Raw genomic sequence first — 20,557 nt, forward strand, 5'->3', positions numbered from 1 at the left:
TATCATACTTGTGCAATATATATTTTTTCATAATTGTGCAGTGAGTAAAGAAGTTACATTTATTTTATGATATCTTCTCGAAGAGAGAAAAGTGGGACAAAATTACTGTGCAAACGATAAATAACGAGGTTTGTCACACTTTGCATTCTTGGACTTTTAGTAATTTTGTATTTTGCTGAATACAGAATGCCGTCTGCCTTGCGCCTGTAGACACCCAACTCAGCCTGGTTTCTTTTAATTCTCCCGTCAATGAAATGGTAGGCAAATATAAGACCATTCTCGTCACCACAGAGGATAAGATCACAAAGATAATGCTGAATCGCCCAGACAAGAAAAATGCTATCAACCTTGTGGTGAGTAAAACAAGCAAAAGCTGCTGGTTATAGAACCCAGAATAATTGCATTACAGCCACATTTGAAATTAATAGCAGGCATGTGGTTCCAGTTAAATCAGCTAGAGGGCTGGGCACACAGATGTCATCAAGATGTATCCATTATCTAGCAAAAAATGTTCTCAGAGATGCAGCTGATTTCATGGAGCCTTAATCAAAATAGCCTGTTGAAAAGTACTGAGACATACTAGTGATTTCAGCTCTCATACTTTATTTCAGCTCAGAACAAGACAAGAGTCACCAGCTCGCAGGCTGGTTTATATGTGTATAACCCCACACCCCCAAACACACCCACACCCAAGTGATTGGCTATTTACAGTGGCCGAGAGTTCCATAGGCTCTCGGCCAGGAGCCTAACCTGCCAATAGGATCCGGCTAGGATCCACTTGTCCCATGGTTCTTGAGAACGAAGCTCTGTTGCTTCGCCTGACCACGTGGTCTGAGATGGATACATTACACCCCTCCCCCCTTCGTCCAAAAGACACCCACACACAAAGTCCTGCAGATAGGAGGGGGCTTTACAGGTTCTTGTAGAGCAGCGAGGTGCGGGAACCGGGGCGGAATGTGCCACCGGGGCACTCGGCTGAGAGATGGGCGGAGTTGGCGGTTGGGGTGCTGGTAGCGCTGTTTCTCGGGGCCCGGTCGTGCGGTTGGCTGGAGCTTCGATGGGAACCTCATTTCGCTGGGCCAGGTTGTCCGGTAGCTGAGGCGGAGTGGGAGTCTCCGGGGTGTCTGGGTCCTCGAAGTCCTTGGGGTTGCGTGGCAGTACCTGTTGCCGCAGCTGATCAATGTGCCGGTGAAGTATCAGACCATCTTCGCTGGAAACATCGTAGGACCTGGGTCCCTGGACTCTCACCACCCGGGCCGGAATTCATGGCGGGCCTTGCGCATAGTTCCGGGCGTAGACCGGGCTTGCGCTGCCATTTCGTCTGAAATTATGGATTTTGGGTGTCGTTCTCTGGCCAAAGAGGAAGGCGGCCAGCTTGTAGTCCCAGTCCTTGCTGTCCAAACGGCAGAGCCCCTCCTTGGTCATCCGAACCATGCGTTCGGCTTGGCTATTGGTTGCTGGGTGGAATGGGGCCGATCTGACGTGGCAAATTCCGTAATAACGGGTGAAGTCCTGGAATTTGCTAGAGGTGAAGGCCGTGCCATTGTCGGTGACTAGGGTGTCGGGAATACCCTGGGCACTGAAGATGTGCCACATGGTGGCTCTCGAGGAAGTGGATGGTACCGGAACGACCTTGAGCCATTTGATGTATGCATCCACAAGTATAAAAAATATTTGAACCTGGAATGGCCCCGTGAAGTCCAAGTGGAGCCGAGACCAGGGCTTGTGCGAGGCCTCCCAGGCTCTAGCGGGAGCCCGGGGAGGCTCGGGCCAGGATTCTTGGCAGGGCTGACACCTCTTGACCCGGTCCTCAATGTCCCGATCCAGCCCCGGTCACCAGATGTAACTTCTGGCCAAAGCTTTCATCCGGACCACCCCGGGATGCGTCTCATGGAGCGCCGTAAGGACTCGTTCCCTTAAAGGGGCTGGGATCACCACTCTGCCACCCCACATCAAGCAGCCTTTGTGTGCCAACAGCTCATCCTTGTGGAATGCAAAGGCAGTGAAGTCCGCCCCCCTGGGGCCCTAGGCCACCCCCTTCTCACCCAGTCCAAGACGTGGCAAAGGATCGGGAATAGCTTCCAGAAGCGCGGCCTCATGAGCGGGTTCCAGTTTTGGATCCAATGACGGCAACGGGAGGCGGCTGAAAGTGTCAGCATGTCCCATCGCTTTTCTGGGCTGATGGACCCGCACATACGAGTAACCTGCCAAAAAAACAGACCACCGGAGCACCCGGGGAGACATCATCTGGGGGGTTTGGCGGTTGGGGGCCAGGAGGTCGAGGAGTGGTTTATGGTCTGTTAGGATCGTGAACGGCTGACCATACAAGTAGTGGTGAAATTTTTTCACCCCCCTACAATAGCCAGCGCCTCCTTGTCAATCTGTGCATAGTTATGCTCGGCAGATGACAGGGTGCAGGAATAATAAGCTACCGGAACCTCCCAGCCGTCCGGAAACTGGTGACTCAAGATCGCCCCAACCCTGTATGGAGAGGCATCGCAGGCCAGGACCACGGGAAGGGCCTCATTGAAATGGGAGAGGACTGAGTTGGAGACAAGAAGGTCTTTAACTGCCTGGAAAGCAGCGGCGTGCTCCGGGCCCCAGACCCCCGAAGCATTTTTATCCAGTAGGCGGTGCAGAGGTTCCGTCACAGCGGCCTTCAGAGGGAGAAAAGAGTTATAGAAGTTTAATAGGCCTAGGAAAGCCTGTAGTTCCATCTTGGATGTAGGTGGAGGAGCCTGCGAGATAGCCTTTGTTTTCTCTTCCGTGGGGTGGATACCCTGGGCGTCTACGGCAAACCCCAAGAACTCCACCTTGGGAACCCCGAGCAAGCATTTCTCCCGCTTGACCTTCAGCCTGGCTGTGTCGAAACGCTGGAGCACCGCCCGCAGTCGGTTGGCGAAGGTCGAGGTATCTGGGTCCGCGATGAGCACGTCATCTAGAAACGGCTGCACTCCTGGAATACCTTTTAACAAATTGACCATAAAAGATTGAAAGATTCCCGGCGCGACCGATACCCCAAACTTGAGCCTATGTACTTTGAAAGCCCCCTTGTGTGTCACTATCGTTTGGGTTTCTGCCGTGGCAGTATTCACCGGCAGTTGCTGGTAGGCCTGTGCCAAGTCCAGTTTGCTGAAAATCCTCGCCCCTGCCAGTGCGGCTAACACGTGGCTGACTGGGTACGCGTGGAGGGCTTTGTTCAATGTGCATTTATAGTCCACACAAATCCGCACATCGCCATTGGGCTTGACTGGGGTGACTATCGGAGTCTCCCACTGTGCAGAAGCGACAGGCTCTAACACCCCCTGGGCCACCAAGCGGTCTAGCTCTGCCTCGATCTTTGGCCTCATCGCAATTAGGGGGTGTCTGGCCTTAACACGGATGGGGCGGATAGCCAGGTCGAGGTTGAGGGAAATGGGGTTTCCTGTGTAGCGGCTGAGTGTGCCATCGAAAACCTGGGGAACTCATTGCACACAGCCACAAAGTCCGCTGCCCGGAGCTGATTCACCCCCGCGATCGTCAGTCCCAGGGGGCCGAACCACGAAAGTCCAAGCAGACTGGAGAGCCTTCCCTCCACCACCAGCAAGTCCAATTTACCATGGAAGTCCTGAAATTGCACCGTAAACTTGCCCCAGCCCTGAACCGCCACAGGGTTTTTGTTAAAGTCCCGTAACTTAAACCCCTGTGGTTTACGCAGAAGGGATCTCCCCTGTGGGCAGAGCGAGTGCAGCGTCTCCTCTGAAATGATGGAGTCGTTAGAGCCAGTGTCTATTTCCATGCTGCAGGGGGGCCCTCTATAAGGACCGTCACATGCATCTTATTTGGGCTATCGGGGGGCAAGTTACATACCTGGTGCTGCTGGTGGTGGGCAGAGAGGGTATGGAGGTCGGTGGGTAGATCTGCTGCTGTCTGGTGGGCTGAAGTCTTTTGAGGGCCAGGCTTTTGAGGCTGTCATCGGGAATGGCAAACCCAGGCCAGATGGCCTGGCTTGTTGCAGGAGCAGCAGACGACGTCCATGAAGTGGCAAACCCGGCGTTCGTGCGCCTCCCCACAGCTGGCACATTGGGATGATGCAGAGGGGGCTTTTGCCGATGGTGCTTCCCCGGGGCGATGCTGTTGGGAGGAGCAGCGGCGGACCTGGAGCACTTCCTCGTTCTCGGAGTCGTCCAATTCGAGCATTGCTTGCGTGCGATGGACCGCCCGCACGCGGCGGTCTTAGTGCGCCTTTTTGTAGGCTGCGACCTCCCTGAGCACCTCGTCTAGGTTCAGGTTGTCCTGGCTAACCAGTTTTCTTTGGAGTTTGGGTTCCTGGAGACCCAAAAGGAACTGGTTTAGCAAGGTGTCCTCCAGGTGGGGAAAGGAACACCTGGTGGCCGCCCGCCGGAGCCCGGCCAAGAACTCGGAGGCTGGCTCAACTGGCCCCTGGACCCGCACAAAAAAATCCATGCGCTCTGCAAACTTTGTGGGCTTTGGTGAAAGGTGGTCAGTCAGCGCTTTCACCAGCACCACATAGGACTCATCCTTGGTCTGCTTCGGTGCAATGAGGTCCTTAAGCAGCAAGACGGTGTTGATGCCACAGGACCGGAGGAGATGAGCTTTTTTCTTACCCAGGTCTACGATGTCGTGGCAGTCGAAATAGCTCTCTAGGATCTTGAGCCAGGTCTCCCACTGCATGGGGCAGGAGATGTCGAAAGCGGCGATGCTCTCCTGGGAGGTAGCCATCGTACTGCTTCCATGTCGTGAGGGTAGCTCGGGAGCGGCAGTAGCGGCAGTGGCGGATGGAGCGAGGCGGGAAGCGCTGCTGCTCTCGGGATCAGCAGGGCGAGGTATGGAGCGAGGAGCGGAGCAGTGAGCGGCCACCAGAGAACCAGGGTGCGAAGTGGAGTGGCATGCGGCAGTCTCGGCGTTGGGGCTCGATGCGGTGCTCGAATCTTCGCCCGGGTCGTTGTTCATGGGAGTTAGAATCCCATCCTCGTCGCCACTGAAAAGTACTGAAACTTACTAGTGATTTCAGCGCTCATACTTATTTCAGCTCAGAACAAGACAAGAGTCACCAGCTCGCAGGCTGGTTTATGTGTGCATAACCCCGCACCCCCAAACACACCCACACCCAAGTGACTGGCTACTTACAGTGGCCGAGAGTTCCATAGGCTCTCGGCCAGGAGCCTAGCCTACCGATAGGTGCCAGCTAGGATCTGCTTGTTCTTGAGAACGAAGCTCTGTCGCTTCACCTGACCGCGTGTTGAAATGGCCACGCACACGGTCTGAGATGGATACATTACACCTGTAAAGCAATGTTGATTTAACCCCTTTCTTGATAATTACCTCTTATATTTTTTTCTTTAAAAAATATGAGCTATTATTTTGAAATAAGAACTTTGTAATGATTTAGATCCCTGATTTATGTGTATGATTAAAGGCTGAAGCTCATGGAAATTAGAGTTAATTAGAGGCTGAAACCCATTGGAACCTTCCATCACTCAAATTCCTTGAATAATTAGAGAATCTGTTTCATGTCAAGAAAATGATTATATAAAGAATTATATGTTAGCCTGGAAAATCTACAACAACTAATATAAAGAATTGTCATTAAAGTCCTAATGTGTTTTAGCGAACTCTGTTTGGTCACTCATAGACTGCTGACTGTGAATTTTGAACTTTACACTTATAAAAATATGTCATAATTGGGTTGAAGAATAAGAAGACTTTCCCCCCACACAAGCAATGACAGGCTGTCTCACAAACTTTTGTAAACAAAGGTTTCAATTGTTGTCTCTTAGAGGAAAGCAGGGAGCTGTTCCTGTTGACAGCAGAGGACAGGATTCACAATTAGGGATTGGCACGAACCTAAAAAATCCTATTCTGTTCAGGATTCGGGGTGACTCCTGAACCAAGCCAAAAGGCCCTGAACCAAACCGGCAAGTTTGGTTCCCCTTTCTCCAAGCCATGGCTTGCAAAGGGGGAGGGGAATTGCCCAGGAAAGGTTAAATGGCTAGCAGCCATTTAACCATCTATTTTGCTTCCCCCTGCTTTGAAGCAGGGGGGGCTGAAACCAACAGGTGTAATGGCTCAGCTGACAGGTGGACTCATCCTGCTGTTAGGTTTAAATGGTTGGCAGATGAAATTCAGGCTAAAATGTCTGGCAGCCATTTAAACCTAACAGTGGGGCAAGTGTGTCAAAGGGGTCACTTAGTTCAGCCCAGGCCAAGCGCCTTATGGTACAGGGCTGCAACACAAAGTTACAAAACACAGAATTACAAAAGTCGGAAGCTAAAGGGCAAAACTTCTAACCCTTCTGGATCTAAATAAGAAAGTCCACCCTGTGAGGTAGGCTCACAGAAGGTTTCTGTGTTTCTCACAGTTTCTCACAAAGAACAGTTACAATGGTAGGTGGTCTGCCAGTCTAGGCTCTGGATTTAGACTGAAGACTGTGAAAGCAAATAACAAAAAAAAATTAAAATATATTTTTCTTAAGGTGCAAGAATACTTTAAACAGGAGCAAAAGACTGTGAGGATAAAACAACAAAACAAGAGATTTAAAGGCTAACTAAAACTGTAGTATATTGGTTCCAAGTTACAAGATATTACCCATCCTCAGATGGAAGTTCCAGTGATCCAAAGTGGTTCTACTCCTGAGCTACCAAAGGCCGGAGCTGAATGGCCCATGCAAGCAAGTATCCAAGGAGATGTGTACATGGCTAGGTCTCAAGTAACCACTATCAAGCCAGCTGAGAATAGACTAGAATCTCATGTCTTTATGGTTAGAGGGACCCTTGTGGTTCCAGGACTATATGAACCAATAAGGTCTCTTAGTGATGACACATAGTGATTAGCACCAAGCAACTTGTAAGCCGCTCAGAGACCCCAACTATGGGATTAGAGCAGGGTATTAAATTGAAAGCATAAATTGAAAGTGTTGGACCAGTGGCTGAACAGGTGACATAAATGGTGGTCTGACCTGAGAGGAAGGAACAAAGCCAATCTGTAGCTAGGTTTGGCCCCTTTTCCACAGGTGTAAATCAGGGCCTAATTGAAAAGGGTGTGGCTAATTGGAAATTCGGTACCAGCTTCTCAACTCCCTTCTGCAGCTGGTGTTATCAGTGCTGCATAAGGTCACCATGCTCTTTCTCAGCAAGGCAATTTTGAACTCTATTTAACTCACAAGCAGGCCACATTTGAAACTTGAACCACACTTTGAATCAGAACAAAATTTTAAAGGAACCAACATTCTTTACAGGGTGTGTCTGTCAGCTGTTAGCCTGAAATGGCTGGCAGCCATTTAAACCTAACAGGTAAGGTGTGAACCCACGGCATTCAGCTGTTAGGTTTAAATGGCCCGAACAGGCAAACACTAAAATAGCCTGGTAAATGTTCGGAGGAGGTGCCTTCTCTGAACATCGATTTGGAGGCGCCAAACCAGCCCAAGTCCATGCCGGATTTTTGCTCATGAGCCGGTTTATGCCCATCCCTGCTCACAATAATGGGGTTAAATTATGGGTGGAAATAGACCAGCTGGATATTAGGATTTTAAAAAAAAAACAGTAACAGTAGTTCCACAATGGAATCACTGTCTTCAAGCAGTGGCTGAACAAACACTTGTCAGGAATGCTTTAGACTAATCCTGCATTGAGCTGGAGGTTGGACTAGAGGGCCTATTTGGTCCTTTCCAAACCTATGATTCTATTATTCTATGAGCTGAACTCATATAAATCCAACTCTCTCTCTTTGGTATAGTCATGCTTTCAGTCACAACATAAAATTTTCACTGTTTTGTAAAAAAGCTTAACTAAATTTTATTAAATCCTAAATAAGAGGACCACTGTTATCTCCCTTGACACTTAGAAAGTCTGTAATCAAAATGTTGATGACAAAGTGCTCCGTTATTGTCAGATTCAGACGTTGAATCCTCAATGGACAGTGCTGTCATGCTGACAATGTTGGTTGCCTGGATTGCCTGGTTATATCTGTTACTACTGGCCATTGCCAGTTGAGAGTGATTTGAGTGACCCAGGTTATTGGTAACCCTGTTGGCATGGTGGCCTGACACCATGGGAGTTATGTTTTTGGTGGCTACCTATCTGCAGAAGTAAAATACAAATTAGATCTGTTTTATACACAGAAAAGTAGACTCAAGCTTCTTCCTAGAACTAAGGCGTGTGAAGAAAACCCACAGGGATTTTGATGCCTGTGCAGACAAGGATAGTTGATTCAGCTAACAGCCTCAGAATCAATGACATTTGAAACAAACTTTGTTACTGTAATATATCCAGTTATGACCACGTGGCCAGCTTGGGCTCCACGTGGTCAAGCGCAAACGTCGAGCTTCGCTCGAAGAGACAATGAGCTAAGTGGATCCTAGTCCGCACCTATTTGAGGGCTAGGTTCCCGGCCGAGAGTCTATGGAACTCTCGGCCACTGTAAATAACCTATTGTGGTGTGGGGGTGTGTTCTGGGTGGTGGTTTCATGGGGAATATAAGCCGGCCTGCAAGCCAGCTAAAGTTGTCTTGTTCTTCACTAATAAAAGTACGTTAGCTGAATCACTTGTCTGTCTGCGTACTTTTCACTGGTGACGAGGATGGGATCCATCTTCCCTTGAACAGAGACCACGTTCAAGCATCGCACCGAGTCTCCGCGCTGAGATTGCTACAAGCCGCTGCACCGAGCGCATCTCCGGTGACTTCGCTCATCGCACCGCTCCCAGCTCCGAGCATCGCATCGCTGACCCCAAGAGCAGCACTGCACCGCTCCTACACTACGTCCGCTACAGCCGTTCCCACCGTTCACCTCCTCGTGGAATCGTAAGATGGCTACCGCATCTGAGAGCCTCCCTGCCTTCGATATCTCCCAATCCTTGCAGTGGGAAACCTGGCTGGAGACCCTCGAGAGCCACTTCACCTTCCATGATGTCACAGAACCGGGTATGAAGAAAGCGTACCTTCTCTGCCACTGTGGGATGGAGGCCCATCTCCTGCTAAAGGACTTGATAGCGCCCCGGCTGACCAAGGACAAATCTTATAACTCTTTGGTCAAGGCACTCACAGACCACCTGGCTCCCAAACCCACAAAGTTTGTGGAGCGAATTGACTTTTTTGCGAAAGTCCAGGGCCCTGATGAGACCACCTCCGATTTCCTGGCGGCTCTGTGACGGGCCACTACTAGGTGTTTGTTTTCCGACCTAGCTGAAGCACTCCTCAACCAGTTCCTCTTGGGACTACGGGAGCCTAAGCTCTGGAGGAAGCTGGTCAGCCAGAATGACCTGGATCTCGATAAAGCGATCTGGAAGGCCACCGCTTATGAGAAGGCCCACCAAGACCGCTGTGCCAAGGCAGTCCATTGCACATGAGCAACTGTAGGTTCCTATGCCTCAGACGAGGAAGAGGTTCTACAGGTCCGCCATCGATTGTCTCAGAGCCCTCATCAGTCCTCCCAATCGAGCAAGGCATCCTTGGCTCCATCTGCTCAGTGTGCTAGCTGCGGGGAAGAACACAAGCGCCGGTCGTGTCGGTTCAGGAACGCCATCTGAAGAACGTGCAACAAATCAGGGCACATCTCCAGGATCTGCCACTCCAAAGGACAGTGCCCGAAGTCGTCCGCACACCAGACCACGCCGGACCAGCACATCGACCTCCACACCCTCTCGGCCCACCACCAGCAACACCTGGTATGTAACCTGCCCCCCGATAGCCCTAACAAAGTGTATGTAACTGTTCTTATAGAGGGGTCCCCCTGCAGCATGGAGATGGATACGGGGTTGTCGTTTTCCACTGGCCACATGACCACGGAAACGTCTTCGGACAGTGCTGGCTCTTCAGCTTTGAAACGGAGATGAGCACTGCAACCCTAGAGTCGGATTCGGCTGGCTTTCGAGCAAGAGAACCTTTACCTTTACCTTTTTAAAGCCGGTTGAACCCGACTGTTGTGCTCATCTCCGTTTCCAAGCCAAAGAGCCAGCACTGTCAGAAGATGTTTCTGTGGTCATGTGGCTGGCATAACTAAATGACAAGGCGCACGGAACACTGTTACCTTCCCACCAAAGCGGTACCTATTTATCTACTTGCAATTTCTTGCTTTCAAACTGCTAGGTTGGCAGGAGCTGGGGCCAGAGACAGGAGCTCATTCTGTCACACGGCACTAGGGTCTTGAACTGCCAAACTACAGACCTTCCGGTCTGCAGCTCAGCATCTTAACCTCTGAGCCACCGCAGCCCTATTGTATTTGTTACTTTTGCGCAAATTTCCACACAATATCCACACTAGACATAGGAATGTCTATAGAGCAATTAATAAGTAATGACTACAACAATTAACAATACAATGCACAGAAGAGGCAAGTGACAACTCGATAACAGAGAATCTCCAAGTAAAGTTTTGTCTAATACAAAACCAATGGAAGCTTCAACAACAAGTAACCGGATATTCACTTGTTTCATATCTGGTCTTCTTCAGGGTTAATACAGCTTCCCAACAAATCAATCCTTCTTATTTATTCTAATTTGGAATCAATCTCCACATCTTGGCTTCCTAATGGGATTAGCCAATCATCAGTTATTTTTCTGAATGTGCACAGGCCTCCCAAATTCAACATTGTTGGCATCCAGAACATTGTTGGCATCACCCCTCAGCGAATCTTTAAATATTTAATTCTAATTTAATTTTTAATTTAATTTAATTAGCACCCCCGGCACCGCGCTGAAAAAAAATCCAGGCGACGGGGCTGTCCTCCTCCTCCTCCTCCCCAAACCCCACCCTCCTCAGGCTCCATTCCCAAAATCTCCAGGTATTTTCCCAACCCAGAGCTGGTAATGCTATCTATTAACCACTAAAATAAGGTTTACTACATTAAAGTACTGGTTGAAATTAAAATTCATGGACTGTTCCAGGCTCCCCTAAATATGTTTAAAGGAACAATTCTCTTTACTATATAATAATTCTTGGCTGGCTCAGATTCACAGATTGCTAAGGAGATGAAAATCAAGCATCCAGGATTCCACTTGATTTTTTCTTTTGAAGCAGTTCCCAAATTGCCTGTGAGAAAGGAAACCTCAGAGTTAAAGCAAGTGTTTAAGTCGTTCCCGTTTCAGTTGTTCAATTTTAAAGATGTGTCAGAATGACTTGTCCATGTGGTGCAGGGGCAGTTGAAAACCTACTACATGCAATGTTCCCTCTAAGCTGTGGAGGCTTGTGAGCAAAAATTCTACATTGTGAGCTACTGGCATTAAAGCTGTGAGTGAGCAATTTGGCTACTGCGTAAATCAGTTTGCTTTGGAGCCATCCTTCCTGAGCTAAGACAAAAAATGTGTGAGCTGAAGGCTAAAAAACTGAGCTAGCTCACACCAGCTTAGAGGGAACACTGGCATAGACCCCCTGGAAGGCCCCTTCCTTGTGTTGGATCCCCAAGCATCGAGAATAAATCCACGTTTTAAAGAAAAGCAAAATTTATTTCAAAGCGTTGAAGACATACTCAAACACGTTCTTTGTTAGAACTGGGGATACACAGTTAGGTCAAGCATAATAAAGGAACTTCAAACAGATACAGATCCAATGAATATCTTTCCCGCTGGCGGGCTAAGGAAACGGTTGCGCGCCCAGTACATGGGAACCAGGCAGAACATCAGACAAAACACAGGTGCAGTAGTCCTGGGAAAATCAATAGGCAAGCATTACAGCATCTTCTCCCCCACACAACCTCCAGCAGTTATCTTTTGCATTCCAAAGCAGGAGCAGGATGATAGAAGCCAAGCCGGGTGTAACAGGGAAAGGATATGTACACAGAGGTCACAGAAAACAGAATGGCAGCTTGCTGACATACTGCCCCCCTTAAAATACACTTACAACACACCTCCCGGCCTGGGCGGGAGACCTCCCGGGCTGGGCGGGAGACCTCCCGGTTTGTCCGGGAACCTTCTGTGGAAACTACGGATCAGGTAAGGGGCCCGAATATCCCCTTCTTCCACCCATTCGCGGTGCTGGGGACCGAAATCAACCCATTCGATAAGGTACCAGAGTTTACCACGTTTCACTTTACAATCAAGGATATCAGCTATTTCAAAATGTTCATCCCCTTCCAATATGACAGGCGGAGGAGGAGTAGTCTCTGGTCTCCAAGGAGACGGTCCAGGATCCTTCTTCAATAGACTCATGTGAAAGACAGAATGCAAGGCACGTAAATTCTTAGGCAAAACAACATCAACTGCCACATCATTTATGACTTTACGCACTTTGAACGGACCAATGAACTTCCATCCCAATTTTCTGCTAGGCCGCAGCATCTTAATGTTCTTGGTCGAGACATACACAAGATCCCCAGGTTTCAGATCAAACCCCACCACCCTACCCTTGTCTGCCTGGGTCTTGTAAGCAGCCTTGGCTGCGTCAAGTGTTTGGCATAGCAGCGGCCATGCTTTTTGCAAGGACATACACCATGTATCAGCATCCCCCACAGGACGTTGGCCCATCCCCTCCAAGAAAGGGAGGGGGGGACTGTCGTAACCAGATACAGCTTTATAAGGAGACATGCCTGTGGAGCTATGGACCGTATTGTTATAACAATATTCAGCAAGAGGCAATAATTCACACCAATCATTCTGTTGATAATTAGTAAAACAACGCAGGTATTGTTCCAGAGTCTGATTAACCCTTTCCGTTTGTCCGTCAGTTTCGGGATGATACGCGCTGCTGAGCCCTTGTTCGACCCCTAAAATGGAAAGAAGTTCCCTCCAAAATTTAGAAACAAATTGGGTCCCCCTGTCAGAAATTAACTTAGCAGGTAATTGATGAATTTTCACCACGTGGGACATAAACGATTTCGCCAACCTCTGAGCTGTAGGCAAGGAAGGAAAAGGCACAAAATGAGCTTGCTTAGAAAACAAATCAACAACCACCCAAATAACAGTGTTCCCTTTGCTCGCAGGGAGGTCAGTAATAAAATCCATGGACACCACTTCCCATGGTCTCGACGGAGTAGGGAGTGGCTGCAGTAAACCAGGAGGCTTGCCCATCCTGGGTTTAGTTAAGGCACAGGTTTGGCAGGACCTAACAAACATCAAGAGGTCTTTGCGCATTTGTGGCCACCAGAATTGTCTGCGGATGAGTTGCAAAGATTTAACGAAACTCCAATGCCCTGCCAGTTTCGAACCGTGAGCAGACTCCATCACCTCCCTCCTCATCGAAATAGGCACATACAATTTGTCTCCAGAATAAATCAGACCTTCAGGGCTACGGACACAATCAGGTAATGTCTTAAGGGAGGCATCATCCTCAGCAGTAAAAGCAGAAAGATATTTCTGGACCCAGGCCCCCCCTCCCACAGGGAACAGGGAAGGCGAAGTCTCATCAGAGTGTGGAATCGTTCGCGCCTGCGCCCGGGTGACTACGGCCCCCCCCAGATGGGAGGGGGAAAAAACAGAGTCCATGATGATCTCACGCTGACTGTCATGTTGTGGGAGGCGCGAGAGCGCGTCAGCCAGGGAATTAGCCGCCCCCGGGAAATGACGAAGTGTGAATCGAAACTTAGCGAAGAAGTCCGCCCAACGAAGTTGCTTAGCGTTGAGAGAACGGGGGGATTTCAGCATCTCCAGATTCTTATGATCAGTCCAGACTTCAAACGGCAGTTGCGCCCCCTCCAGCCACTGCCTCCAAGTGGAGAGAGCCAGCCGGATCGCTGACGCTTCCTTTTCCCAAATCCCCCAGTTTCGTTCGGCATCAGAAAACTTTTTAGACACAAATGCTAACAGTGCCAATTTAAGCAGAGTTATACCCTTCTGTGCCCAATGATGTCATGGGCTTAGCAGTGTGCAACTCTATTTGGGACTGCATTGTAATTCAGATAATGACCAATGGTGGTTCCCCATTGCACCATAGGTAATGGAGGAATAATGTTGTTGATGAGAAGAAGAGTAGGTTTTTATACCTTTCATTCCTTTACCTTGAGGAATCTCTAAGTGGCCTACAATCACCTTCCCTTCCTTCCCCACAACAGTCACCTTGTGAGGCAAGTGGGGCTGAAAGAGTGAGAGCCCATGGTCACTCAGCAGGCTTTGTGTGGAGAATCAAACCCAGCTCTCTACGCTCATAACAACCATACCACACTGTTCTGTTTATGGTATTTAGACAGTACAAGATAAACTGTTCTCCTTGCTCCCACCACTCTCCCATTTCTCCTTTTATCCAGATGTACGAAGAAATTATGCATGCGCTTGATGAAGCTGCCAAGGATGACTCCACTTTAACTGTTATAACAGGTATTTAGACTCTTGGGAGTTCTGTGAGAAAGTCTGTTAATGGAGGCCAAACCTTTCACAGCATAAAATCTGCCTGGATTTCCTGCAAAACTCAGACTTCAATAATTAAAAAGGGCATGCGTTTCCAGCTTTCACAGTTGTGGAACCATGCTTGTAAATATAAAAGCTAAAAACTCATGAACTATATAGGTTCCTTGGTGGAAAAGGACTGGGCTTTTTAAGACCTTTTCAGATGGTCAAGGGTGCACATTATTCTGAGTTATTCTCCAATACACACAGCCACAATTTTGTGTGAATGGGGCAATGTGTGCATCTTCTATGAACATTCAACTTTGATATGTGTGAACTAGTGTTGCAAGGTCCCTCCTGGGGGGGGGAGTTCCCAGGTGAAAGAGGAAGACCCAGGGGATGTCACCAGCAACATGGTGACATCACTTCTGGTGTGCATAGGAAATGATGTCATCACACTGTGATGTTGCAGCAATGTTCTGGTATATGGGCAAAAACTCAATTGTAAAAATAGCTTCTACTATATAGTTTTTGCCCAAATACCAGAGTGTCGCCTGGATGTCCCTGGCATGATGATGTCACTTCCTGTGCACTCCAGAAGTGACATTGCCACATCACCGGTGGCATCACCTGTGTCTTCCTTTTTCTCCTGGTAAGTGCCCCTGCTGATCAGCAGTGGGGGTAGGGCTGGTGGTGGGGGACCCCTGCCAACACCAGGGGGGCTGGGAATCCTAGTGTGAACAGAACCCCAGATTTTTGAGGGAACATACGGACACATACTGAAGCTGAACATGCATGGAAAATGCACACATTCCTCTATTCACACAAAATGGCAATTACACATAACAAGAGGATCGTGCATAACGTGTGATCTTGTTATGTGTGAATGGAGTGCCAAAATCAAATGTCTGAAAAGGGCTCTAGTCTTTCCTTACAGCTCCTGTACCTAAGAAATCAGGAATAAGATATCAGGTTATAACTCTAGAGTTAGTTAATGGTTATGCACAAGCAAATGTATCTACTCAACATTATCTGTTCCCATATCCCTAGAACTCTATCCAGAGGTATTTGTATTATAGTTCTCACTGTGGTAAATCAGTATGCTGAATTTAAAAATGATTTTTGGATTCTTGTTAATGTGGGTTATTGTCTGTTTTGTTTCCATAGGATGCGGCAGTTACTTCAGTAGTGGGAATGATCTCAAAGATTTTTCTGAAAATGTCGATGAGATAATGAAAGATGATGGAAAGTTGCTGGTGTAAGAAGGAATTTTTAAATACATTCTCAGTATTAATTGCTTGATTTACAGAAAGACACAATCCAGACTGCAATTGCAGTTTATGGCATTGATGTAAATGATCCAGTGAGCTCCTTCAAGGGTCACACATTGGTGGTGGAAAGTGGTGTCAAGTTGCAGCCATATGATGTTGACCCTGTAGGGTTTTTGAGGCAGGAGACTAACAGAGGTGCTTAGCAAGCCTGAACTTCCTTGGTGGTCTCCCATCCAAGTACTAACCATGGCCAGCCCTGCTTAGCTTCCAAGATCTGATGACCTCCGGCTATCCTGGGCCATTCAAGTCATGCAACACACCATACCACACAATATTTTTGAAATTATCTCAGGATCCAAAAGCTGCTTGCCATGTGGTTCCAGACCTAATGTTCATTAAATGAATAAATAAATCCCTAATTTGGGCTGGTCAAGTATCACTGGCTGCATGGAGTTGTGGTGCCAAACTGTTGTTTCATTTTGGTTGGAGAAGTATAGATCCAGCTAAATGTCTTCTTAGAGAGCCATTAAATAAACAGAAATATTACTTTCAAAGGTAGAAATGTCCCGGAATAACATCCTCTTAGTTTTCTGATTTGAGGACAACATCAGCAACTAAGGCTTGGATCCTGTACCTTTGCCCTGTGTCCAAACACTGCAGAGTCAGCCCTCTGCTTCAGAGCTCACTTCCTCTCACATTAGGCACTTCTAGATCAAGATGGGTAGCCATGTCAGTCTGTCTGTAGCAGTAGAAAAGAGTCCTGTAGTACCTTAAAGACTAATAAAATTTGTGGCAGGATAGGAGCTTTTATGAGTCACTGCTCACTTCTTCAGATACAACTAGAATGTGAGTCCATCTGTCCTATATATTGGAAAGTGGATTCCATTAGGTGCTTCTGATTGTGCAATTCCAATATTTTCCAATGAGCCCAAAGAACCTAGTATGGGAGGTTCCACCACAAAGGACTGCATTTGCAGTGCCCAAACAGAAGGGCACACAGAAGCTAGGGTTGCCAGGTGAGGCTGACAAGTGGGCGAGGGACTTACCAGTAGGCTCCGGGAGAGGAGAGGGAGGCTGTGGGAGAGGGAACTCTGAAACAAGCTCTGGGTGAGCTGCCGTTGCATTTAAAGGGACTGTGTTAATTTTAAATGCTTTTTCTCCATCGGAAATAATAGAGGATGGGGGCATTTTCTTTGGGGGCTCACAGAATTGGACACCCTGGTCCAATCGTTTTGAAACTTCAGAGGTCTTTTTAGGAGAGGCACCAGCAGTTATGCTGAAAATTTGGTGCCTCTAACTCAAAGAACAGCATCCCCAGATCCCCAGATACCCATGAATTGATTCTCTATTATACCCTATGGGGACTTGTCTCCATAGGGTATAATGGAGCACCCAGCAGCTATTCCCGTCCTGCTTTCTGATACCCCTAAAGCAGGGGGAAGGGGGTCCAGACCAGGGGATCCCCTTCCCCCAACTGGGGATTCAAAGAAATTAACTGTGTGGCATCAATACCAATTTAAAAAACAATAAATAATAATAAACAAATAATTCATTTATAGACAAATAAACAAACCATTTATACAATTTCCAAATTCTAAGCAAAATTATTCATACAATACACAATTCATAATCAGTGCAAAAATGATTTAACATAAGTCCTGAATATGGCTTACAAAATCCAAAACACTTCAAAGTGCTCAGTCCCTCCTAATGAGCAATATGCTTCACAGTGTAAAGGGGGAAAAGGAGCTTCCAGAAGATATCTACTCCAACAGTTCCAAAAGAGGAACACTTGAATGGTTCCAAAAGAAGAACTATGGGACTACCAGCTTCCTTAATATGCTCCAAGTTTCACCAATATGGCTTTATCAAGTTGAAACCAATAGCTTGAAGGACAACACTGAAAAACAGTCTCGGCGTATTCAGTACAAAAAATATTTTTCAAAGTGGTCTATGCCTTCACAACACTCAGTATTCTCACGGTCCCCAACTGGGGCACAGAGCAAAGGTATAGCATCCAAGCCCAAAACAGGGAAGGATTTCAGACAGGCTATCTATTCCGTTACAGGAACTGGTTACTAACGTTTTTCCCTGTCATTTCAAACAGATCCATTTTAGCAACCAGCTGTTAACAGAATATATTTACCTGTTCATACAATGCCGGTTGTCTCCCATTTGGGAAGCGCGTCTGAGGCGTTGTTGACAAAAACTGCTTTCCTCAGGTCTTCAAACCCTTCTTTCAGATCTGAATCGCTACAGTGGGCTGTGTAAAATGCCCCGTAGCGCTTTCTCCAGTGACGGGTTTTTCATGCCCTTTTCCCCCGATGTGCAATCTCTCCTCTTTTTTTAAAAAAATGTTCTATTGGGAGCGCTATAACGCTATAACAGGATGTCTATAACTCTATAACAGGATGATCTGAATCGCTACAGTGGGCTGTGTAAAATGCCCCGTAGCGCTTTCTCCAGTGACGGGTTTTTCATGCCCTTTTCCCCCGATGTGCAATCTCTCCTCTTTTTTTAAAAAAATGTTCTATTGGGAGCGCTATAACGCTATAACTGGATGTCAAATCAGCAAAATAGCACTCCCAATAAAATGTTTAAAAAAAACCCCAACCTCTCAGGGAGATCGTGTGCAGAGGAAAATGGCAGGAAAATAAAGCAGCACAGTTTGAAATGGCCACAGTGCTTCAGAGACGGCTTCTTACCGGAAGGGAAATGTTGTGTGAAACAGCTGTCCCTGTACCGGTTTCCTCCATGATGGGCTGATAATGGAAACCATATGGTTTAAAAAGGTAATGTGAAGGATAACTCACTTCACAATATTTCAGTGTGATTGCAGACGAGGGTGGGGAAATGAAGCTGGGCATCTGCAACAAGGAAGCCCAAAGCAAGCTAGGTGGAGGCCTTGCTTCCATAGTGTACATAAAGATGCTTAAGTTGGGTTGGCTTCTGTCTTCTTTATTATAAGCTCTGCAAAGCCTTGAACAGCAGTCTGATCCCCACAGGTATTTAACAGCACTCCTGACCCCAGGGTAGTTAGCAGCACTCCTTGATCATGCCCACACACTCTCTCCCTCTTGTCTGTCAGTCGTCAGCCACCTCCCAACTCTGGGTCACCACCTCCTTAAGTGCTCAGTCCAATAACTAGACCCGCCCTTCCTGCCCCAACCCCCACCCTCCAGGCTGTCAACCTCCAGGTAGGCCTGGAGATTTCCTGGAATTACAAGCGATCTCCAGAGTACATTTTTGCCAGAGATGTCCCTGGGTCAGGTGAAAATGCATGTTCTAAAGTTCAGTGCTTCCAAAATTGAAAGGGCTCTGGGGCACTACTTGCCCAGTTGGGGCTATATGTATATTGATGAGTTATGTGTTATATTTCCCCAGTGCTGCAAATACTGCCTCCCCCCACAGTTTCAGATCAGGAAAATGGGAGGGGGCTGAGCCCTCTTCTCCACTCATGGTGGTCCTGATCCAAATTAGGCCCACACATGCCTAGGAAGCACTTTATTTCAGAACAACCTAGGGACATCCTCACATGACCCTTAAACATGCTACAAGTGCTACAAGTTCTATTTCATTAAATCTTTGACCAAATAACAAAACTGCACCTGTATATGTAAATTAAGGAACTAAATGCATCAATATTCTCTTTACAGTCTGTCCTTTCATCTATGAAATAGTACGGTTGCCATTCCCCTGCCATTCCCCTTTCAGAGGCCCCAATCCGCCATGGCCCAGCTGGCCGGGGGGAAGCTCCACCCCGAGAAGCCCCCTTCCTGGCACTGCTGGTGCTGGTGCAATGATGTCACCTGGGAGTGATATCATTGTGTTTCTGATGTTGGGGGCAATGCTCTAGGTTTGGGACAAAACTCTATGGTTTCAAGGCCCAAAAAACCATAATGTTTTGCCCAAAAGCTAGACCGTCACCCCCAATGTCAGAAACGTGATGACATCACTTCAGGGAGAACTACTGGAAGGATTGGGGGTCCCCCTGCCGGCAGCCAGGTAGGACCTGGCAACCCTAATTGCATTTTCTGTGTTTCTTTTGCCTCCTTTTAATTTCTGTGGGCCAACTACACCTCTGAAAAAGAATAAAAATTGTCAAACTATATCTTTGTCAGGTTCCACAGCCAACAACTGAGTACACGCTTATTGGAAAGGTTATACTTTATTGAAGACCTATAGATGCATTAACAAAGGCACTGTTAAGAATGGCGTCGCCCCTACAAGTATAATGAGATATAGGGCATTCGTATGCACCCCCCCTTCCTTAGGCCAATTAACCACATTCCCACGCACGGGAGAAGGAGCCCCAGGCCGTTAGAGCCAAAGCTGAGAACCGAAAGCGTTCCCATGGTTCCCTAGAATCCCAGACACCACACACCACCTGCAAGACCATAGATAAGGGAGCATTACAAAAGCCCAAAAGGAATGCAGCAGTCCTGGCAAGCTAGCACCCCACCCCCACCCCTTATGGTAGCATAGGTGACAATCTTGCTGCTTTATGTGTTACTAGGAATAAGGCCTGTTGTGGAAATAAATACAACAAGATCTAGAAAGAGGCTCAGGGAGAGTGCCCCAGCCTTGGGCACTCAGCGTCAATTTGCTGTGGCAACCTCAGCAGGGTATAATGATACAGAGTCCACCATTTTCTCCAGAGGAACTGATCTCTCCTACCTGAAGAGCACTTGTAATTTTGAGTGATCTCCAGCCCTCCCCTGCAGACTGGCAACAGTGGTTCCCCAGGAGAAAATGGCTGGTTTGGAGGGTGGAGTCTATGGCACTGTACCTGTCTGAGGTCCAACCCCTCCTCCAACCCCACCATCTCCAGGCTCCACCCCTCAAATCTCCAGGAATTTCCCAAGCTGGAGTTGGCAACCCGATCTCCTTCCCAGCTAACCATCAGCCTACCATTATCTGCCCCTCTGACTGCAGCTGACTTCTGCCCTCCCTCCTGGACAGCAGTTGTAAATCTGAGTGATCTTCAGCCCTCACCTGGAGATTGGCAACAATCGTTCCCTAGGAGGGGGTGGCTGG

The 20,557-nt window shown here is 47.9% G+C and overlaps 1 protein-coding gene across 1 annotated transcript in view; it reads left to right on the forward strand.

Moving 5' to 3' along the window:
- Positions 1–241: 241 nt before the first annotated feature.
- LOC107118855 (enoyl-CoA delta isomerase 2, mitochondrial-like) overlaps positions 242–20,557 on the forward strand; it is a 50,893-nt gene continuing 30,577 nt past the window's right edge. Inside the window, exons 1-3 of the mRNA XM_015421273.1 lie at positions 242–353; positions 14,171–14,240; positions 15,417–15,507. Of these exons, the coding sequence (XP_015276759.1) occupies positions 255–353; positions 14,171–14,240; positions 15,417–15,507 (260 nt within the window). The 5' untranslated portion in view covers positions 242–254. The remainder of the gene's footprint in view (positions 354–14,170; positions 14,241–15,416; positions 15,508–20,557) is intronic.

This window comes from Gekko japonicus, unplaced genomic scaffold (genome assembly GCF_001447785.1).
Source record: "Gekko japonicus isolate JY-2015 unplaced genomic scaffold, Gekko_japonicus_V1.1 scaffold366, whole genome shotgun sequence".
Lineage (NCBI taxonomy): Eukaryota > Metazoa > Chordata > Lepidosauria > Squamata > Gekkonidae > Gekko > Gekko japonicus.